We start from the raw sequence: 23,622 nt of genomic DNA, 5'->3' as shown, positions 1-23,622 counted from the left end.
GCTGGGCCTGAGGGCCAGCCTGGCCCCTTCAGCGCTGCCTCTTTCAGCTTCATCCTTGTTCCAGGAGGGTGACTGGGGGTGGGAGCTCCTTCCGCCAGCCCAGCCTTCCAGCCCAGCCTTCCCTCTCGGATTTGAGCTCCGGAAGGGAAAGCCCCAGCCCCTCTTTTGAAGCTGCAGCCGGCACCGCTTGTCTCTTCTCTCCTTCCCGCAGGCACTTCTGTTCCGAGTGCCGCTTCTTGCTGGCTCCCTCTGCTTCTGCTTGGTCCTCCCGCTGATTGGGAAGAAAGTGCACCAGTGGGGTGATGGGGGTCTGGAACACTTAAAGGAGCAGCTTTATTTCTGTTGGAAATTTATTTACCCAGCGCATGATATTTTTTTCTCTTTCCCCAATCAATGTAATCTGGCAAGAAAAGTGAATCAGATACAAAGTGACCATAATCACCATTTAAATGTTAATTGTAAATGTTCTGGTTTTCCTCTAAAGATTTTCAAGCAGATCAAGCACTAGCCCTGGCGACAATCATTATTAGCAATCAAATCCAATTCGAGGATCATTTACTAAGGGAATTAAGTTTGGGGGCCACGGATCTGAGCAGGGCAGTCCCTGCTGCCTCAAGGGCTCAGAGTCTAGGGCTGAAGACTGGAACTCCACCAGTTAAGAAGGCACAGAGATAATCTGAAAATCCCTGGCACCATTTTTGCCAATAGCTCTTTTGCCCTGGAGTCTTTGACTGAGGAGTTTATAAGTAGCCAAATTGACAAGGCAATTTGAAATGCAATCTTCCCTTGGCTGCCCATTGGTTGACTCAAAGTCAGTTAACTAGCATTTGTTTAGAACTTGGCCCTATGCAAAATAAATAAAGCAAAGCTTCATCAGCTGCCAGGGTTGCAGTATCTGTGTCTTGTTTCTGTATGTTAGTGATGTGCTTTTTTTCCCATTCAAAGAATGCGAGAGACCAAACTCTGGGCCCCTGCAAGCTCAGATTCTGAAGTCACCCACCTCTTGGAGCTGTAGCACCTTCTACTGGGTTCAGCCCTGCCTAACCGGGCTTCCCAGATTCTCGGTTCTAATCTCGGTTCTCCCTTTAGAAGAAATGTCAGATCTTGGGCAAATGAACTCAGTCTCAGTGCCTCAGTTTCTCAGGGAAAAAAAAGTAAAGAAAAGCTATTTGGATGATTTTGAGAATATGAGGTAATATTAGAGAAGACTATTCAAATATAAAGGAGAACGCCAGAGCAGCAAGAGCCAGATGGCAGCTCGATCAAGCCTCTGCCTTTCTGGATAGGGAAAATGAGCCTCAGAGAAGAGGCTTGCTCAGAGTCACACAGGGAGCCACTGACGAAATCTGAACTGGCACCTAGCTCTGTCAAGGATCAGTCTTCCGCTCTTCCTGGGAGGGTCCTCACCTTAGGATTTCAATAATGCGCCGACACTATTCCGTCTCTACAACGACATGAAGAAGGCAACTGAGAGGTCTGGGACTCCAGGGCTCTCCTGCTCCCGAAATGCCAGAACGCGGTCCCGCCCCTTCCGACACCGCTTTCTCGCATCCGAGGCCAGGAAACCTTTTCCCAAAGACTTCGCCTAAAGGGATCCGCCGGGTCCTGGACCACCAGTGGAGGCTGAAGGGAGGGAGAGGCTGCACGCGGAGGGAGACAGGCTCTCTGGCCAGAAGGGAGAGAGGCAGTGGGTGGGTGGGAGAGTGGGACACACTCAGTGGATTTCCCATTTCCCAGAGGAGGAATGTGCAGAAGCCTTCTGCCCAAGGCACGTGGTGGCTGTGAGGGGAAGGTGATAGTGCAACCCAGTTTCCCAGCCTCCCAGTCCCGAACCCAAGGACCGCACCGGGCCGTCATTCGTGCCTACCCTTGCAGCCTACGGAATCCAGGGCCCAGAGCATGCGGACCTACTAGGTGCACGACGCGCCCTTCAGCCCTGCACGGTACTGCCGCATGCCTGGCCGGCCTTGGTGCGGACATGCGGCGCCGCGGGGACGGTGAAGGTGACCGCCTTCTCCTTCTTGGCCCCGAGTGCTCTGCGCTGCGGGCCCGAGGGATGCTCGGGCCTCGGGCCCACCAAAGTTTGCTCCTGCACTCGGGGCCCGGAGGAGCGTCCCCAGGCAGGCACTGAGCGCGCCGCAGCGTGGGTCGACCACCATCCCCGCGGCAGTTTGTGAGCTCTTTTCTGGTTCTGAACCGTAACTCCCAGTGGTCGGAGTAGCTGGGGGTTCAGAGAGAGGGTCTCCTTCCCAAAGCCTGCTTCCTGGCCCCGCCGGCCACCCTCCCGCATCCCTGCAACTGCCCCTCCGGCCAGGACCCGAGCCCGGGTCCCCAGCTCTGCGGCCGCTCCCACCAGCTGATTTTGACAGAGGGGGGTCCCATGCGGCGCGGGCGGGCAGGGGGAGCCCCTGCCAGATCCGGGGATGATAACATGCCGGCTCCATGTCGCGGCTTCGGGCTGCCCAGGCTCCGCCCCCTGTGAGTGTGTAAGTGTGTGATGCTGCCGCGGCCGCCGCCGCCGCCGCCGCCGCCGCCTGTGCAGCCGCCGCCGCCGCCGCTGCCGCCCCGGCTGCCGCGCCGCGCCGCGCCGCTGCCGCTGCCCCGGCCGCCCCCACCGCCGCCGCCGCCGCCGCCGCCGCCGCCGCCGGCCCGCAGCCCGCCAGGCGGGCGGCCCCGCCGGCCCGAGCCCGCAGCGGCTGCCGCCGCAGCGTCGGGGCGCCGGGCGCGCGGGCAGCCGCGGACCGAGCGGACCCCAGCGGGCGGCCGGGCACTTGCCCGCCCCGCGCCGCCGCCGCCGCCCCGGAGCGCAGGACCCGGTACCTCCGGCGCCCGCCGCCGCCGCCGATGCGGCCCGGGCACTTTTAGCTGGGCGGGAGGGCCGGAGAGCGGGGCCGCTGTGAGCTGCGAGCGAGCCGCGCCGAGAGCCGCGCAGACCCGCCGCGAGCAGGGACGGACGCCCGCCCGCCGCCGCCGCCGCCGCCCGGCCGCTATGGATCTATTCGACTTTTTCAGGGACTGGGACTTGGAGCAGCAGTGGTAGGTGTTGATTTTTTGCCTTCTCCTTTGCTGCGCAGGTCCCCGGGCCGGGGCTGGGCTTTTCGCCTTTGTTAAGAGGAGCCGGGGGTTGGTGGGGGCGCCCCGGACGCCCTCCTACTTGCTCTTGGCCACCTCTGGCCCCGGCCTTCGCGACTCCTCGGTCGGGTGGCCCGGGTGGGGGGAGGTGCGGCCCGGGGGAGAGATGCAGGTCCCGAAAGCGTCGCTTGGCACTCCAAGTCCAAAGAGTTGCATTTGGCCCAAATCGGATCCGGTGCTGCCCGGGGGCTGAGCCGCGCGACCTCCGCCGGGATTTTCTCCTGGAACGGCTCGCCGGGCGGCCTCCCAGCGCACCGGATGCTGCCTGCCCGAAATACCCCAACTTTCCAGGTGCCCAGCGCCGGCGGCCGGCCGAGGGGAGCGGGCAGTGGCAAGGTGCCACCGGCGGCCCTCTGCTTCCTCGGCGGCCACCGCCCCCGCCGCCACCTCGGTCCCCTCACGGCGCGGCGCACACACCTTCCCTTCCACCCGCTCCGGCCGAGTTCCCCGCACTCGGGCGCTGAGGGGCGGCTTCGGGGGCCACCGCGCGAGGGACCCCGGGTCCGGGCCAACTTCGACGTTTGGCTTCCAAGACTGAGGGGTTTTGAAGTTGGCCCCTAAAGTTGGCCTCTCCGACGTCAAGGCACATTTAATTAGCGGTCGGGTCCCTGTCCGCCCCCCACTGGGAGGCAGCCGCAGGTTTGTGAAATGGGCAGCCAGCTCGGATTCAGAGGTTTAGTCACCTCTTCCCCAAATGTCGTCAACTTGTCGCTGCGAGGTTTTTGAAAGATGGTGCAGAGGTGGCTGGGGAGCCGGAAAGTTGTTGCTCTGCGTGATGTGCGCGCGCGTGTGCATAAATAGTGATGTACACATGTATTAACTTGTGCAGAAACTTCACCTCCTGCACCAACGTTATCGTTGTTAATTTGTCAGAACATTTTAACGTTATCAATTTGCCCCCACAGCCGACAGAATTAGATGGGGTGGGGGTGGGGGGATGAGGCGCGGCGGTGGTGACTTAGAATTGCACTCTTGACTATTGCCTTTTAAAATGTGGTTAGAATAATCTATAGTACCGACCGACAGTGCGAAATCTTTTGCAATGTTAAACTACTGGCAACCGTTAACTATGAATGCTGTGTATTTTTACAAGGATTTCCCTTGCTGATGTGATATTTTAGGCAATTTCCTTCTTTAGAAAAGGGTCATACTCTCAGCCAATAGCTTCATTATGCCAATCATGACTCCTTTAGTTGCAAATCCAAGATAATCAGAACTTAAATACATTTTATTTTACAGCAATTCCGGATAAGTCCTTGAAGCCACAAATTATGCTGTATCAGTATTAATCTGTAAGGCATTTTTGATACCATGCAGGGTTTTATCAGCTTTGTAGAAAAACATGTTACATTTTTTAATAACCACGCTGTTGTTATTTAAAAGTAAAGATCACAATAAAATTACTGTTCTATTAAATATTATGCTCCTGCACTCAGCCTTCACTCTGCCTCACTAATTTATTTTGCAGGCAACTGATAACCACAGCATTACTATTTGCATACAATTTGCCTAATGTATGGTGTGGGTAACATCATTAACAGACATTGTTATAATTGATTTTGTGGGTGTAGTTCAAATGTTAAACATATATACAAGGCATTAGGTTTTTTAAAACGTGTTTATTTTATTATTTTAATTTCAGTTTAATCTTAGGCACATGCAATTGCATATTTAAAGGGGGTGGCCTGTTAGATTGGATTTCTTTTTTCAGAAAGATACTCCTCCTCTTCCCTTTTTGGAGACTATCTTTTATTATATTAAGGAAAATGCAAAACCTCATTTCCTCCAGATCCCTAAATATGCCACATCAGTCAAGAAACATGTAGACTTGGACACTCTGTAGATATTATGTGAAATATCAATGAATTAGTATAACACGTCTGCATAAATAAGCCGGCCTTTTCCCTCTGTGCACACGTTGCAGGAAAATTCCTCCTTCTTACTGTTTGATTGTGAAGGGCAAGCTTCCTTATGCATCTGTGTTTGTAAACATTTGTAATGTGGTTGTGCGTCTGTGTTTTGTACACCCCCACAGAGAAAAGGAACATAAATGTGAATAGTGGATGAACTAAAAAGCTTGCCATTGCCTTAAATAGAAATCTGTACCTTTCCAAACTCTCTATGGACATCCAGAGCATGCCAATTACGTGTTCATTATATGTTTACTTCCCCTCCTGGGGAGTAAGCAATTGCTTAGAATGATGGCATGCCTCACTCCCCACCCCTCAACCCACCAGGAGGTCCTAGGAGGAAAAAAGCGCCAGCTAAGTTAAGGATCTCATTTACATTGGACCTCTTCTCAGCATTCACTTGTGGAAGAGAAAGCTCTGAGCCATCTCTACTGTGACCCTACACGTCTGACAATAACTGGATCAGGCCAGCTAAAGAACAAACTCATCTTGCAAGACCTCCTGAAGAAAGACTTTACATTCACCGGCATTTGTGTTATTTGCAATCACTAGGCTATAGTAAACAAAAAGTGCGTGCCCATTAGCAACATACACATTTGTCAGGAAGAATGTGAATGGAAAGGATGGGGCACGGGGGACCTGCAGTGGGGCTGTGCCGAGGCTGGGGGTCTGGAAGTGCTCAGTGCCTGACGCAACAGACCCCGGAATTTCACACACCGTGAGAAGATCTTAATGGGTTATGCTCTGGACTCGATTAAAGGGCCAAAGCTCCTGTTCTTTCAGATTCTTGGGTGAATGAGCAATGTTCACCTGCGTCTGAATTTAATATGAACCAGTCTGTGAAAGAAGAGGAAGGCGCAGATGGCTGTGGGCACCAAAGACACCACTTGCTCTTAAAAAAAAAAGAAAAAAGAAAAAATGATAAGGAAAACATCTATCGTTTAAATCATCCCATAGACTTGTCTATGGTAACATGGGAAATGAATTCTTGAGGTATCTGGGGATCACGTGGCTTGATTTGGACTGTTTACCAGCAAGGAGGATGTCATGAATCCCCTTTTCAGGGGGTGGGATGGAGAGCGAAATCTGAGGGGCCTTTCAGCCCTGTGAGTGCCCCTCCCCTGTTGATTAGGTGTTGCTTTTTGATAGACCTAGGTTCTATGTGGGGGTGCTTGTCTCCTTTTCATGATTAAAGAAGAAGGGAAGAAGAGAGGAAGGAAGGAGAGACAGATACAGGAAGAGGCAAATTCTAAAAAACAAAAAGGGAAAAGGAAACCACCGTAATAGCAAAAATCACAATGCTCAAAAGCCTGGTAAAAATTGTAGTGAAGCAGTTATGACAGTGGCCGACTTCTCACTGCGAAGGCCGTGGGCCGGCATCAGTGGTGTGTAGTTTTTATGTGATGCTCACAAGTAGCCTAATTAGAGGCGAGCTTGCAAACGGGCAGTTATACAGGAAGAGACTTAAACTCACTAAACTGTTATATAAATAGAAAGTTCAAAGGTCTGCGTGGGGCTGTCCGGGCTGGGAAGGGGCCATGTGCGGGCCAGGCTTCTCCTCCCCTCCCGGGGCTGCCCTGGCAGCCCCCACTTTCCCCAGTTTTCCTCGGCCTTGTAGGGGGCGGGGACCCTGCTCTCCAGACAAAAGTGAACTGTTTCGGCTCCAGCTGGGCATGGCCCTGCACTGCAGCAGCCCAGCCTCCTCTGCCTGGTCTGCGCACACAGACCTTCGAGGCCTCCTTTGCTGCAATCCTCTGGAAACGCGGAAGAGGCCTGTTTATGGATGGGGAGGTTGGGGAGAGACAGAGAACACAGCCTTCATCTACCTGGGGGTAGCAGGAATGTGGAGGCGGCGGGGCGGGGCCCTGCATCCTGTTTTGACCAAGGCCTCCATCCTGCCAGGATTTCTCTTTCTCTGTCTCCATCCATTCCTCTTTCCCCCCGCCACTGTATTTATCTTCCAGTAAAAGGGAGACAGTCGATGGTCCATCCTCTTTGCTAGTACTATATGCATCCTTCAGTGTGGTTGAGCATTCATTCAGCAAACCACTTGGGGTTGAGTTTCTTAAGGGAATGTATGGGGAGGTGAGACTCAAAGTGGTGAAACTAGCTAGGGATGAGGTCTCCTCCACAACCTCTCAAAACCCCCAAAGCATAAATGCTATCTCCGTGAATCTTAAAAGACACATCTATTGGCCAAGGAAGAAAATGATCTCATGTTAGAAATCAGTTTAATGATACATGAATTGTTTTGCTGATGATTCAGTCAAGCATTTAACAAGTTTAAAATATACAAATCAAGATTGAAAATGACTACCTCAAAAATGAATCTGTCATTATAGACATAAACGAGGTTCCAAACATTCAAGCATTTTGTAGATGGATAAAAATTATTTTGTATTTAAACATGCTAATTATAGTTGAATAGAAATGGTTTTAATGTGCTGCACCTTTATTTCATGCTGGTTATTTTTAGCTAAGACTATTTCTTGTGCAAAATTTGCACGTATTTAACATAATTTCAGAATCGTAAAACTCCAATAACATGGCCATCTCTGGAACAATCTAAAAGCTGTAGTCCTAGGAGCTTATAGGTGTAGGTCATACCTCAAAAAAAGGAAACTGCCATATACTTGATTAGCTTGTTCTGTAGACAAAGTGGTTGGTACCGTGACAACATTTTTCACTTTTATTTTGTCTTTTTCTGATTGCTGTGGGATAAAGGAAGAGATTTTTAAAACTGGTTTGCTGATAATAGAAAGAAATGTACTGCTGATTAAAGAACTCAAGACCACAACCTGGAGAAACCTTTTTGGGGAGTGTGTGTGTGGTGTGTGTTTCACCTGTGTGTGGTCGGACGCAACATCATCATTGCTACTGTTACTCGGGTATTTACTCTGTGCCCCAAACATGACTAAGTAGCTAGTGCTTTAAATACTCAGCCCCAGTTAATCCTTCAGACAGCTTTATGAGATAGGACGTGTTATGACCTCCATTTCAGATGAAGAAATGGAGGCTCCAGCAACTCAGTGATGCAACCCAGATTCCAGCTTAGATGGAGCTGACTCTAGCAGCAACTGGCATTTTGTCTGAGCCTTTCCAACACGTGGAATCCTTCCCCATACATCATCTCGTGCGGTCCTGTGAATGAGAATGTGCTGGTGTTATTCCCATTTTATAGATGAACAGACAGCCCTAGGAGGTTGATTGACTCACCCAAGTTCACGCAGACTGGTTAGGAGGAGGGCTAGGTCAGAAATCCACATCTCCCAATTTCAAGCTCAGGTGTCTTTCCGCCAAACCTCATTGTCTGTTATTTATTGTTACTGTGGGGGCTCGAGCATTTAGCTCTCATTGAAACAAACTGATTGGATTGTGCATATTGATTGTGTTAAAAAAAATCTGTGGAATCACCGTGTAATCAACTAGCCATGGAACTTGGTTTTTTCCTTTTAATTAAAAAAAGAACAATTTATGTACTGATACAATCTTTAACCACTTCTTTTATGGATGCCCCTTTAATGAAAATATATGAATGGCAAATTATAATATATATGTATATAATTTGCCATTCATGTCTATTGTATATAATATATATATAATTTTCCATATAATATATACATATGGCAAAACTCCAGTCCTTGAGAACTGTCCATTTAAATTTGAATGCCCTAATTTTGAAGATTTGACACTTAAAGAAGACCACGGTATATTTGTCTGGTTAATTGGGAGCCTCAAATCTGGGGGTGGGAGGCAGATGACATTTCTGTCTAAAGCTTTATAACTTACCACATGTATTGTTGGATTTGGTTTTCACAATAACCATGTGGGTTTGTCAGGACTGGTCTTACTAGCTCCGTTTTGTAGCTGTGAAAACTGAAGTTCAGAGAGGTTAAGTGACTTGCTTAAGTTTACACAACGTGTGGATGGTCTTAGGACTTGTGTTTATGGCTCTTTTTCACCACGTCACTACTGTTCCCTTCAGTCGTTTATGTTTTAATATCTGCGTTGCTTCCTAGGGAATGGTGTCCCACCCTATCGCATCATCTAGCTTGGCGCCTTTCTCATTACAGGCGCTCAACTGAACATCTGTTGATTGATATTAGAACTCCATCAGCTCAAAGAGTGTTCTGTGCAAACGCTCCTGTCTTTCAAAGATAGTTGCTTAGTAGATCCTGGTGATAATATTGGCCCTTTGCCTATCTGGTAGTGTTTTAATTGTCTGTAATTTTTTGAAGGTCTATTAGCCAGTCTGGTCTCTTTGACAGAAAGTCATGAGAAAGAACAATGGTTACCAAAAAAGCAAAGCTCAGTAGGAAAGTGCAAAATTAGAACTCCTGTTATTTATCAGTGTGCTTGAAAAGATACATTTCTGTGAATTGTAAGATATGCTTAGAACTGAAAAAACCCCAGCTCTGACGGCACAGGGGGACAGGACTGGTATTGTGTCTCAATCTGTATGGAGAACGTTAGAGAAGAATGTGTGACAAAAATCTGAAGAAGACTTGAGTGGTTGGAGGGTTGGGATTCCTCCAGCTTTCCTTGAGTTTCAGCCTTTATGACTTGTATTTCATCATGAGAAGGCTGTTTTTCTACTTAACTGTAGCAGATCCACGCCATAAATTATCATGACTGTTAAACAAAGGTCCAGCACTGGGTTCCTCTAATGTAAAACTTTTATGTTGCGCTCTAATGAAATTTTATATGCGTGTTCAAAGTGGGGCACACTTTATACCATGGAGAGGGTGATGCTCTGAATTGTTGAATTTATTTTAAAGTAAATCTTTTCGATGACCTTAGCTGCTAACATCCACCTACTTACTGAGCTGAGAAAAATTATCTGAGTGCTTAAATAAAATGGCATGATTTAAGCAGGGCTGACAAAAGCACCACAGCAAGAATCTGATTTTGATTATGGATTGCCTGGTTTATGGAATGCTATTTTTTTTTATATACCTGTGCATTTTCCTTCATTTGAAAAAGAAAATCAGCCAGTGATTTAAAATACTCTTTGATTTGGTTCTTCATAGGCGTGTGCTGGTCTGGGAGGGTATAAAGGCCACACGTTGGGAAATAAGCTAAGGAAACAAGTTTTGTTTTCATTACAAACTCAAAATCACTCATCTGTTTATTTTTTCAATGTTCATTTTGCTGGAAAAAAGGAAAAGAAAAAACACATCACTTCCATCCTATAAAGAATGGGTTGTTTTGTTAGATTTCCAAATAATAGTTCTCTGCATCGTCTACCGTCTTCAGTGAAAACCAGATCTCAGTGGCAGATACTGCTTCACCTGGTGTTCTTGATGAAACTGTGTTTCTGGAACCTGAATTTTGTGTTTTGTAGGCAACATATCTCCTGGAGGTAGCATTGAAATGGCTTGTTGTTTATAGAAATACAAAATAAAACCGCACTTATCTTGCAGCGGTGCTGGAATTGTAATCTCGGCTTTAACGATCTCTGGGGGAAGTTTCTGAGGAGCCTGATGTCTGCTGGGTCTTTGAGTCTCTAGTGTGATTTGATCAAACCAGCCTCAGAAGGAGAGTGTGATGAGGACAGTTTAACCTTCTGACTGTGGCAGTATGTACACGGTGACCTAACTATCTGGTGAACAGTGAGAAATGCATTCGCAGAGGCTTGATTTCTCCCTCCAGGATGTCGGTCAACTACTTTTTTAAAATAAATTAATTTTCCAAAGGGACTGGCGGTTTCATGCCAGGTCGGCACGGCCACAGTAACAAAATTAAATTCCAGCACGAGGGATGTTTCAGACGAAGTGTCACGGAATCGTGGAGAGGTGTCATCAGTTAGCCATTATTTATTTGCTGGCAAAAGCCTTGGCTCTGGGGTGTAGACATTAATCAATTCCTCGAATCCAGTGCTTTGAGACTGGAGGGCCCTTCAGGATAATCCGGCCCAGATGAGGAGACTGAGGCCCAGGAAGAGAAAATAGCTTCCCCAAGGACCGACAGTCCCTATGTGACAGAGCAGGGTCGGGAGCCCTTGTGCCCCAGTCCAGGATTTGTCAGTCTCTCAAGAACTGTTTGCCTTGGGGACCAGCTCTGTGCCCAAGGGTTTGCTAGGCAGTCACTTTTAGGAGGAGATGAAAGGAATGTGGAAGATGACCTCTGGCCCCATTGACTTGACACTGGAATGTAGAGCTGGATTTGGGGAAATAGTGTGACATGGATGGAAGTAAAATAGGAATTTGAGGGGAGAGAGAGAGAATGTGAACTAGAGGAGGAGATGCAGTCCTCGTTGGCTTGGCCCAAGAAACCCTTTTAATACTGTTAGCCCAGTCCAGAGTGAAATGGCAAGCCAGAACTGTGGGCTGTTTAGAAGACCGGGAGCAGCCAACGCTCACTATTAAACAGTTGCCTTTGGATCCCGACTGATCTGGTTGGATAGCAGCTCATGTTCACCTCATAACTGCTGACGTTATGTTTTGCTGACCACCATTTGCTGAGGGACAACCACAAAACGCTTGACGATTATTTGACTGCTGGAATTATGTAAATATTTATGTAAACATTTTTCAAAGAAATACCAAATGAAAGTTTGTTTTCCCTAATCATTTGAAGCAAATGTTTGTAAATTGGCACAATTGCTGGCAAAATAGCTATTTTTAAAAGAAGCGTATGTCGTGGCTCTTGAGATGTACCCAGATATACCTCTTCTTTTGTTCTTTCTCCTTTTTAAAAAAAAAAAGTTAGCTCATTTTTCTGAAAGATGTGTATTGATATTTTCCCCTTTGCCTTTCTTTTTCCTGAAGAGTAAGTTGGTGCCTTGATACCATCTGATTGGTGTCTGCATCTGTGTTTATGATGAATTGTTTGGCCACCAAATAATTCTTTGTCTGGCCACCTCATCCTTCGAGTCTCAGCTCTGTCTCTGCGAAGCCACTAGCTACAATCCTCCTGCCTCCTTCCCCCCAAACTCACATACTCTTGCCATGTTAGACACCTTCCTCTGTGCTGCCATATTGCCCTAAACAGACCTCCAATGCACTTGAGTTGTTTTGAAGGGTGAGAACGTGTCTTTTATTTCTGTGTTTCTGGTGTCTGGCCCAGAGTAATAACCTAATGCAGCCAATTCAGAGTGCAGCACCGTCCACTTATGCGATCTGTTTGGGCTCTGCGCTAGGTCTCCAAAATACTATGTCTAGGTGGGAAGCCATAGTGATGAGTCATATTAATAATATTGAATGAAAATATTCGTTACAGCTAACATTTCCTATTGACAGGCTCTGATTTGTGCTTTCTGAGTTCCCTATCTTACAGAGCAGGGAACCTGGGACAGAGGGGTTCAGCTCCTTGCCCAAGGTCACATAGATAGTATATTGCAGAGCTGAAATTAACGCATGGGCCATGCGAATACTTAGCTACTCTGCTATCCCATGATACCTTGGGAGAAATACTAGAATAGTGGCAAGCCCTATGTGCCACGGGGCTCTGCAGCAGACTAGGCTGATGAGGCCTTTGTCACTCATCTTTAGTATTTACCAACCAGCATCGGGTTTAAGTCCATCACCACATATAAGGTGTAACTGACCCGCTATCTACTCCAACAAGAGATGCTCGATTCTGCTCCTCTTTGGTGTGAGCATCAGATGCGGTGCTTGGGAGGGACGTGCACTGAACATGGGCTCAATGAGCGTGGAGTTTTTTCATGGTGTATTATTTACCATCACATCTACAGAGCTTAGGACAGTGGCACACAGTAGGTGCACAGTTACTTTTTGTTGAATAAATAAATGGGTTGATATACAATAACTGTCTTAATGCTTTGTGTGATCAAATTTGTGAAGAGATAGTTCAGAGATGCAGGAGTGAGGTCTCAGAGAAGAGTGAAAATTATGATCAGGTCAGACAGGTAGGTATAGGTAGATGTGTTCAATAGACATATTCCTGAAATAGCATGCTTATTAAAGCTTTATAAAGTAAATCTCTCTTTGTGCATCTTTGCTTGCCGGGAATCCTGAGGGAAATTCTTTCTTGATGAGGGTAATCTCTCCCAAACAACCCAAAACTTATCAGGTTTGTGATTTTATTTTTATTTATTGAACTATACAGTTACAATGTGTCAATTTCTGGCATACAGCATAATGTTTCAGTCTTACATATACACACATATGTTTGTTTTCATATTCTTTTTCATTATAGGTTATTGCAAGATATTGAATAGAGTTCCCTGTGCTATATATTATAAACTTGTTTTTATCTGTTTTATATATAGTAGTTAGTATTTGCACATCTTGAACTCCCAATTTATCCCTTCCCACCCCCACCCCCTTGGTAACCATAAATTTGTTTACTATGTCTGTGAGTCTGTTTCTGTTTTGTAGATAAGTTCATTAATGTCTTTTCTTTCTTCCCCCAAATTTGTGATTTTAGATTGTTACCCATAGCATTTTCTTTTAGTGAGGTATACCTGCATTTAGTATCTACAACAATGCAGAGTTTTTTTTTTAAAGGTGCCTTACATTGCTACTGTCACCAGAATGAGGCTTTTATCTAGTACCAAGAGGGAGGAGAGCACACCTTCACCATTTGCTGAATATTTTCCTCCATGCTATTTAGCATTGTTTCCGCTGAGCTAGATGCCTTGTTTTTGTTTGTTTGTTTGTTTCTTTCCTTCTTTCTTTTAAAAATAGTTCCTTCTTTGAAGGCTAACCTAGGATTTGGGTTTTCCTAACATATATTTTTAGACTGAACACATTTTCTATTTATGCCTCTGGAGGATTCAGATTGCAATTTCATCCCAAGGACGTGCAGAAAAGTTTCCATGTGTGTTCATTTTTAAGAACTCTTTAAGATGGTTTGATAGAGTAAGAGAACTAGTATTTGCTGAGGGTATGTCATGTGCTTTCCACACGTCACCTTATTGAACCAGCACCCCCAAAGATAGGTGCTCCCTCCTTGCCTTTACGGAGCTGGGCATCAGCTCTATCAGAGTTGATGGGCAATGTCACACTTCAAGATTAATCCAAATTAATGTTGGAAACAACCTCTAAATGTTATTTTTTCTTTTCATAGTACATATTTAAAGTTCAGAAGATGTAGGTCAAGGAAGATAGATAAAAGGTGTTGAGAAATGATAGGTACTTATGGATTTTTAATAAATTAGGTCTCATAATCAGAAATGAAACATATCCAAGTATTAAAGATCCAGGAAGAACACAAGAGCCATGATGCTCTTTTTTAAAAAGTTAACTATTACATATTAACTATATCCCTTTTGCCACAATTACACATTTTGGCCAATTGGTTTTGAAGTTCTGTAACAGTTTAAACATCAGCAGTGCACATGTATTCAGACTGCAAATGGTAAAAGTTCCCATCAAGAATGATGAAGACCATTATGGTTGATTCTGATTAGCATTTTACCCTGAAATTATAATGAAATGCCAGTGCACACTCTAATGCCACTGAAAAATGACACCAGTGGCAGACTTCTACCATACAGGCTTTTGTAAACAATCACACTTACTCATGTATTTTGAACAAAAAATGGAAATTTGATGAACCTATTTCAAGAGGCTTGAAAAGTTAAAGTGAATTCTAAAAGTAGATTAGTAGCAAATGATGACAGCCGAGCCGGTATGACCTCAGTTGATTAATTTATAAGGATACTGGTCAATGATTTTAACCAACAGCTATGCATAGTAGAATCCTAATGGGATCTGTCCGTTAAAATTACATAAAGTAGAGCATTTGATTTATTTCATAGTTTCTCAAAGCTCAATTTTAACTTCATACAAATAATGCATTAGTCACCCGGGATAAATGACACATTGAATAAAGTTGTGATTTTGTCTGCTTCTCCTAATTTGATTTAGCACAGGATTACATCTGGCTCCTTAATTTCTTCTTATCCGAAATGTTTGTAGTCGAGTGGGAGCTTTAACCGTTGCCAGCTTCATCTCTCATCAGGTGAGACTGGATCCTATAGCCCTTGCCCTGCCTCTGGGTTTCTGCGGTGTGGAAGGAAGGCTTTCTAGTTTGGGTGTCGAATTAAGAACTACCATAGGTACAGCGAGGCAGTGAAAGGGGCTACAGACACTGTCCCTTCTTACACACGGTTAGCTGAATGAGTCATTTTTGGTTGGTAACCAGTTTAAGATTGGTTAAACATTCCAACCTAAAATATGTACTACTAAAAGTAACTTTAGTAAAATAGTACTGAAATCACTAAAATTTACTATATCAAGTTATAATGTGGGAAGCCACCCACCTTGACCTCTGTGCCCAACTTGAACCTACCATCTCCAGTCACATCCTTCCCCTTGACCCTGGGGTTGGAGACTCTTTTCCTTGGGCTGTAAATGCTGCAGTGGCAGCTCCAGGGGCGTACATCCCTATGAGCCTTACAATGTCACCCCCCCAATCCAATTTCAATGCCAAGACCTGACCACCTTGTATAGTCTGATCACCATTACTGCGATCTTTCTTTAGGTTCATTGCCTTAGTGGAAGATGAGTTTATCCATCAGAGAGACTGAAATCTGTTCAGTCTGCCATTGCATATCAACATTAGAAGAAGGGGAGAGGTTTTAAATTCACGGCTGGCTGGAAATATGTGGGTTGATATTTTAAGATTTGAAAAACATGATTAGTAGAAAGTTCATAGAACTTCACAGACGTCAAATAACTCTTAAAAACAAAGGTAAACGATGAAGTATGGGGTAAGTTTCCTGAAATTGAACATAATCATAAAAATTCAAGGAAAAGCAATATATTCTGCAAAATTTATGAGTTTTTTGGTGGGGAGAGTTTGCAAAGCTTGACAACCCCCAGTGCATCTGGCCTGGCACATTCCTGTATGTAATCAGAACCTTATGGGGTGCTGGGCCTCGGTTTTCCGAGGCAGGCCTGCTCCCCAGGGGTATCATAAATGATACGCGAGTCAGAAACTTCATGGCTCACGGCATTTCTCAGAGATGTTTTAGTAAAGCTGCCTCACCCAGCTACAGTGGCAGAAGTTGGGAAGAGAGTCCACTCATAAATCTTCATGGAGCTTTAATTAATTTTTTTGCCAGTGTTCACAGGAATTAGAGAGGTGCCTACGTGACTTCACAGGAATGGTCCAGGTTCTTGGGGTTCATGTGACTTTCATTATTTCATAGACACACATTCATTTAACAACACCACCACCACTAAACAGAAAGCCACATAGGTGTACACACCAGTCACACAAAGTTGAACAGACAGAGATAAGAACAGAAGAAAAGGTGCAATGCCCACGCGAGAGCTTTCCCCCCAGTTTTCTAATGTCTCATCTTTCCTTTTCTTTCCTTTTCTTGCCCACGAGCCGCGAGTTTTGTCTCCATCGCCGTCTCTCTTGTGAATTTCAGCCTTACCCTGTGGGATGTGTGGGGCGGTGGGGCTGGTGGGTCACGAAGTGGAGATTTGTGAATTCGTGTTAGTTCCCACGTGCTCCAGCATCTGGATTTCCTGAATGAAGTGCTGATGTTACTTGTCTTCTCAAAAGGTGCTCCAGCCGTAATGCTGCATTTTGGCGGCGGTGATTGGGGCTAGGAAATCTCACGTGGCATTGGCCTGTATCATGGGGCTCCTTCCACTTGCTGCCTCTCCCCTGTGAATTCGGGGACCTCTCTCAGTGCGCCCGGAGCCCAGCTCGACTCGGGCAGGCAGCCAGCAGGGAGAAGGCCTCCGTGCTCTATCACCTCCCCTTCTGTCGCTGTCTTTGGAGTTCCTGACATTTATTCCTGTAAATGGCTTAGCAGTTACAGTTTTATTCACTTCCTTGGGTAGATCTAATAGCATTTAGAACAGGACAGCCCATTGCATGAACATCTCTGTCCTTTTTCATTGTCTTCCTTTGAATCATATCTGTTACATCTGATAAATTTTCAGACTTGTTTACCCTTTATTAGTGAGCTGGGATACTTAGGGCAGTGTTTGGAAAGGGAAAAAACAACACTGCTTTCTCGGAGCCATTGGACTAATTTCTCCTAAAGACTATTTGTACATTTTATTAGAGAAATGTTTAAAGGGCTGTAGTGAATGTAGTGAACACTGAATGAGGAGATTGGACGAAATGAAACATTTTCTTAGAGGAAAAAGAAACAATTTTTACCTTTCATGAGTTTATTTGGAAAGGGTAATAGAGAGATTGCTCTGTTTCCTCACTGGAAAAAAAGGGGAAATAACATATTCAAGGGGCAGAAGCATTTAATATCTTGCACACTGTTCCAGTGAGTTCCGAGTTTCAGGTCCCAAACTGTTGTGGCTAATGGAGATTTATGCCCCATCAATTTTAAAAGTCCAAGAAGGCATCTTGAATTTAAATTGTCAAATTATTAGACCTTCATTTTCAATGAAATGGAAAGATACCGGAAATTCTAGTCATTTTGCTTTGACAGATTAAGCCACACTTGTTTATATTTCGGGTGTTTAATAGTGAGGCTGAATTTTCATAAATAGACAATGGATGATGAAGCCTTGTAGCATCAGTACTGATACTTTGTATGTTTCTGTAACGATTAACAGGAGAATTAAGGCTCTCTGTGAGCCACGATTTTTTTCCCTACATAATCATCATCTCTCGTTTAAAACATGAATTGTAAGAAGCGTAAAAGCTTATCAACATATAAAAAAGAAATATGATTAATTTTCATGAATCAATGTGAACTACTTATGGTGTGTGGGCAAAATGATACATGCAGGTATGTCTCAGTTCTCATGAAGTGCGTGAGGGTGAAGGAGAGAGGAGAAACGCCATCTGCTTCCCCCTAAGCCTTGCTCGCAGACCCACATCCCAGCGGGTATGCAGCATCTAGAGCTTTAGACCTTAGGGGGATCAGAGCGAGGCCAATTCCTTGGCGATGCCCTTCCCTCACCCTCCCTGCCATTGGTTACCCAGACTTCTCTGGTCCAAAAAAAAAAAAAAAATGGGAGGAGTGTAAAACTACCTCTCAAGACAGCTCGTGCCTTCCTGTTTGGGCGGTTCTGAGACAAATTCCATCGTCAGTGCTAAAGGGCCCCGGAAGCATCCGGCCCTTGGTTGTGGTTCTGGCCTGAAGGCCACACAGGGTAGCTATACTCTCCTCAGCTCAGGCAGCGCCCCGTGGCTCTGAGGGCAGCCCTCCTGTGTTCACCGTGTTCTCATTGCTCGGGGCAGAATGTCCCAGAATTGCCTGGAGAGACTCACAGCCACCCGGTCTAGACCCGCGGGTGGGAGGCGGCCAGGCCCGGGGGCTGACAGAGCAGGGCAAGGCCTCGCCACCTTGACCACACACACTTTTTCAGAAGCTCGGTTGACAAGCAGATCCTCAACAGCCTTTGCTCAGGGAAACCTCCCTCTGGGTATCTTCCCCCTTAATGGCCACAATATGGGAACCCAAGAGGCTCAAAAGACTAACAGGAGCTTTTCCAGAAGGAATCAGATAACTCACGTGGAACCCTGGTGCCCCCTGGGAAACTGCCTCTCTCTCTCCACGGCCGTATTGGCCCCCACTTGGGAGGTGACCGCGGGCCCCCTGTATTGAGTGGCTACTGCGCGTCAGGCACTCCCTTGAGCACTTTCCACGTGTGAGATCTTCAACCTTCTGTAGCCTTGGCAGGGAGTAGGCGTGTCCACAGCTGTCACTTTTGTGTTGCGGAAATGGAGGCCTAGAGAGGCCGTCACTCGCTCAAGATCACACAGGCAGGCCGCCTAGGTAGTGGCAGAGCCGGGGTTTGAACCCTGGCACGGAAACACTGCTCTGTGATCCCGCTCCTCAGAGGCAAGGCTTGAGATGTTGCTCCACACTGGCCACCTCTGGGCTGGCGTGAAAAGCCCCTCCTCCCCTGGCTGTGACCATCGCGTCCTCTTGCAAGATGGGGATTGGCTCCTAATAGCTTCCCACTGTGCCCCCATGTCCTCGAGTGCTTACACTCTCCTAGTGTGCAGTCTCCACTTTGCAGTGCGTGACGTCCTAAGTGTTGGGTCTCCTGGAGAGGGGGATGGGCATTCATGCGTTCCTTCATTCATCGGATATGTGGTGGCTGTCTACATGGGCCGGGCACTGGGCATATCGTGGTGGCCAGTCCATAAATGGCCCCTGGAGTCAGAGCATTCAGTGCTTAAAGCCAGATGATGATTGGGCAGAGGTCCATTGTTTCTCTGAGGTGCCCAAGTTCATATCTGAAGATCCTTCCTATTACAGGGATTACAGCCCTCTTTAAGATGCCAAAAACAGATCCCCGTTGCCCACCCTTCAGGACCACTGCCCTGGCTGATTCGTGCAGGAGATTTATGTGGAGGACGTCGACAGGACAAAGAGGATTGGCCACAGCCGAAGCAAACCATCTCCAAAGACACTATTCTGAAAGGGCTTGGGTCATCAATCATATGGTGAAACGCATGGCACAGGGCATCTGGCTTTCTTTGTGGCTGCCAGGAAGCTAGGCTGCCCCAGCAGTGCCTTGAATAATGTCTTCAGTGTCTAGTACTCATTATTTCCACCTGCTGCACGGGAGTCACAATCCAGGGCCCGTGACCCTGCACCGCATTGTTGAGTGCTGCGGCCCTTCTGATGGTGTTCGACAGACCACTTCCTGTCTTGTCTATTGATGAGTTATTGTAAAGCCCTGAATTCTGCTGTACGTATACATTCTTTTTGCTAAAGGGACTCTAAATTAGAGAAGAATTTTTTCACACGTTGTTGTCACAGCTATTCATGGGACATCCTGAGATGAATAGTTTCTTGCTACCAAATGCTTTTTAGTAATATTTAGTTTAGATTCCGGACTAGAGACTCATCTTGACTTGCGGGAATAGTCTATTAAAGAGATTTTAGAGTCCATTTTGTTTTGGTCTAGTCTTGGCACAGGAGTATGGATTGTGCTAATGAGACCAAACAGAGCCAGCTGTGTTCTTCCGGAGAACCACCTTGAGCATCAGTGTGGGTGACAGATGACAGCCTTTGCGTGAAGAAGTTTATTGTATGGAGTTGGACGGTGGCCTGTCGTGCTTGCCGTGCTTCAGTGGCACGGTCGGTCCCTCGTACAAGAGGAGTTGTACATGACTATGGGTCGTTTACTGATTGTCAGGAGGGACCTTTACAAACCAGTGTCCTCTAGGCTCTGCCCTGAGCGATGACCCCACACGTGACTGAGCTTTGATGGGGAGAGGAAGTGGGGTGGCGGGTGGTGGTGGGTCACTTTCCACTCGAGTGGAGGTTACCTCGCGGAGTTTTAGGTATAGGAGTATGCATGTGTGGCATTTCAGCTAAGGCTGGGTGACCCTGATCAGGAATGCTGAAGAGGGGATTCCAGCATTAGATAAAGGTTGAACTAGATGACCTTTGAGGTTGTTTCAACTGCAGAGTTTTTATGACGGTTTAAAATCCCTTAGGAGAAAAGCTCCAGTCGAGGGCATTGGCTGTGAATCTCAAGCTTGAAATTGTCAGAAAATAATTCTCCAATCAAATCACATTAAATTCACTTTAAATTTTAGAAATACAGAGCTCACGGTGTTTTTCCTGATGGGGGGAGGGGCGAGTGAGAGGGAGAATAAGATGACAATTATTGTGACATTAAATACCACAAACAGTGAAAATAGCATCGACACTCCAAACTTAAAAAAAAAAAAGTTTTAATTAAAAGGATTGGGCATCACTGACATATATAGGCTTTTAAAATTTTTTTGGCTCATTTGTGAGCTCAGTACATGGAGCCTATTAATTACTGTTGCCTCCTATTGGCATTTTAACGGCACCTTATATAAATAGAGGCAGTGAAGCTAGTCGCTGCTCTGCCCAAGCTCCTCATTCTCGCATTCCTGACTTCGTGTGGGGACCTAACTCCATTTGGCCATTGACGTCCCTGTTACAGAAGGCGGTTAACTATTCTCCAGGTCAGGAGGGGCGGGGGTCAACATTCTTACAACAGAGAATGTATCTCCATCTCCCTCTTAGCCACTCCCTTTCTGTGTGTTTTCCAGATTAAACCTAAGCATCTCGTTCTTCCTGGCTCATAACATCCTGGGATAACTATTGCAGTCATCTGACACGTTTTTAGGTGAAATCACTTATAGGGATTTCTAGTTCAGTTTGGCTTGTAGTAAATGTCTGTCTTCCACTCAGGTAGACATAAGAATAATACAAAGCAGAAGAAACTACAAATTAAAAAAAAAACAACAGAAAAAAGAGAGCTTAAAAATTCAGAGAGGAATTTGAACTGTTCCTTGTTTCCAGTGCATGTGGCAGTGGTTAATGACATTAGAATGGGCCATTCAAAGACCTGAGGAAATAAGTTAATAATAATGTTTACCTGTGTGTGTGTATATATATATATAGGTACTTCTAGCCACATGTATATGTACACGTATGGCCACATACATCCATGCATGCATACATAAGCTAGCTGTAGATCCTAGGCTTTTGTGAAACTTGACCTCTTAAGATATATGGTTCTGATACCCTATCCCACCACCCTCCCCCTATATACAAACAACCTTTCTTACTCTGTCAGCCCTTTTGTCTGGTTGGGGGCTGTTTTGTCTAAACAAATTATGCTGTTATTTTATTTTAAACACGCCTTTTTAAAAAAAAAGAATAAAATAATCAATGTCAGATGCCTTGAACACTTGTGCATTGAAAGGAAAAAAATCATATAAAACAAGCTTACATCTGAGATGCTTCAAAGAGGGAACTTTAACTATCCAACATTTTTCAAACTTATAAAATCCGTTAATGTCCAGGATGCATTCTGGGCCTGCTGCCTGTCCAGAACTATTTTCAAATGCTGTTGGATTCAGGGAAACCCAAATGCATGTTGCCTCAAGCCCTTTTTCCCTCTTTAATTTTGAGACCCCTGTGTGTTTGGAGGGAAATGTAATCCATATGTTTCTGATTCATTTACACTTAACTCATCAAAATGTTGTTTGGAAGAGCCATTTGATGTTCTAGAAGCGTCTGTGCATTTTTAAAAATAGGCTTTTTAGAAACTTTCCCCACCAGCCCCACTCCCCCTTCTCATTTTTGGCCGAGGGGTAAAATACGAGGCATAAATGCCCGAGCGGGTCGAGTTCAGTTCGGAATTCCTCAGTGTGCCGGGGGCCCCCGGGGCAGGCACTGGGCTGCCACGTTTGTGCTCTGGGTTGACCAGGTCACAGGACTCTTCTGGTTCTTGGCTCAGCTGGTTTTGGATGCAATCAAATGACTTTCTGAATAAATTTAAACCGAGCAGGGACTTGACTCCCCTTAACCAGAACTTTCATTCCACTCTTCATAGAGGGAAGGCATCTGTCCTAATTTGCCATCTGAGATAAAATGTCTGAAAGTGGAAATAACTTCCACTTCTCAGTTAGAGCCCGTCTTGTACTTTAGATGTTACAGCTTTTGCAAAAATTGTAATCCCTTCACCTGCAGTTACTTCTTTTTTTTTTCCCTTTGAGTAAGGAATCTGATATAAAATAATCGGAAACAGTCTTGACAAATGTCTTTGATTGCTGCCGGTGGTTCTGGCCTTTTTCCTAAAGTAATTTGTTTATGGTTACAATGACAAAGCCCTCTGACAGGCCCTGCTATAATGACCCAAACAGTGCCCCTGAGAAGCAGTCTTTGTGTGGAAGTCAAACAGTTGAGCGGAGCATAAAGGCCGCACACATCGGGAAGGCTGTGTGCAGTCACTCATCCGTGTGTGGCCTACTACGCACTGGAAATGAGCTTTGAATAAAAGCTTTCCGAAGCCTGCTTCCTCCTCATGGGGCATGGTTTGGGAGAATCAGGCCTTCCAGGTCGCAGGCAGAGGAGTGTGGACGCCATCAGTAGGTACCTTCCCAGGGGAGCCTCTGATGGTGCCACTGTCCCCATCCCTGCCCCATCTCACAGCGCAGAGGACTGGCTGATGGCACACCCAATGCGGCCTCCAGTCATCGCTCCGGCTTCAGTACATGCACATCTAACTCACAAAAGTTCTGCAGCCTGGGTGGAAAAAAATCACTTTTGCCTTCTTCTTGCTGAAAAATTCCCTTAAAAAAGAGACACAGGGAATTAACACTGAAACATAGTTCATATGAGATCATTTTTGCTCTCAAGGCAGATTTCCTTTCTATCATAAACATTAAGAAGGTCTTAGAACCAAATTACCTATTCTAGCCTGTGTGTGTGTGTGTGTGAGAGAGAGAGACAGAGAGAGAGAGAAAGAGGAAGAGAGAGAGGGAGAGAGAGAGGGAGAGATCTCCAGGGATTTCCATCCCTGATAATGCCAATCCTTGGATTTGTCCTGATGTGAGAGCCAGGGGCTGAACGACCACTGAGGTTCTCAGCTGGGGCCACAGGGGATTACACATGAATATTCCAGATCAGATTGAACCTGATTGTAAATGCTTATCTTTCTTCTTCTGAGCCTGTGGATTTAGTGTGAAAAAGGAAGAGAGCAGTGGAATGAGTGGGTCTGGGCCTCCCTGGCGCAGAGGCTGAGAAGGCACCGGAACAGCTTCCCCTCCACTCCCCCGAGTGGCGTCCGTTTTCTGTAGAGTTCAGTCCATTGCCAGGTCGGGGCAGTAAACGGGCAGAGAGTGTCCCATGAAACTGCTGGCAGAGCATGAGCACTTGTCACCGGATTGCCAGCGA

The 23,622-nt window shown here is 46.1% G+C and overlaps 1 protein-coding gene across 2 annotated transcripts in view; it reads left to right on the top strand.

The window, feature by feature from the left end:
* Nucleotides 1-2,924: 2,924 nt before the first annotated feature.
* Nucleotides 2,925-23,622, top strand: part of AFF2 (ALF transcription elongation factor 2) — a 465,346-nt gene continuing 444,648 nt past the window's right edge. For both annotated transcript variants that reach the window (XM_064482806.1, XM_064482805.1), the window contains exon 1: nt 2,925-3,036. In XM_064482806.1, coding sequence (XP_064338876.1) covers nt 2,990-3,036 — 47 coding nt within the window. In that variant the 5' untranslated portion in view covers nt 2,925-2,989. The remainder of the gene's footprint in view (nt 3,037-23,622) is intronic.

Source organism: Camelus dromedarius, chromosome X (genome assembly GCF_036321535.1).
Source record: "Camelus dromedarius isolate mCamDro1 chromosome X, mCamDro1.pat, whole genome shotgun sequence".
NCBI lineage: Eukaryota > Metazoa > Chordata > Mammalia > Artiodactyla > Camelidae > Camelus > Camelus dromedarius.
The sequence above is the reverse complement of the archived record's forward strand: the minus strand, read 5'-3'. Positions and strand labels throughout refer to the sequence as shown.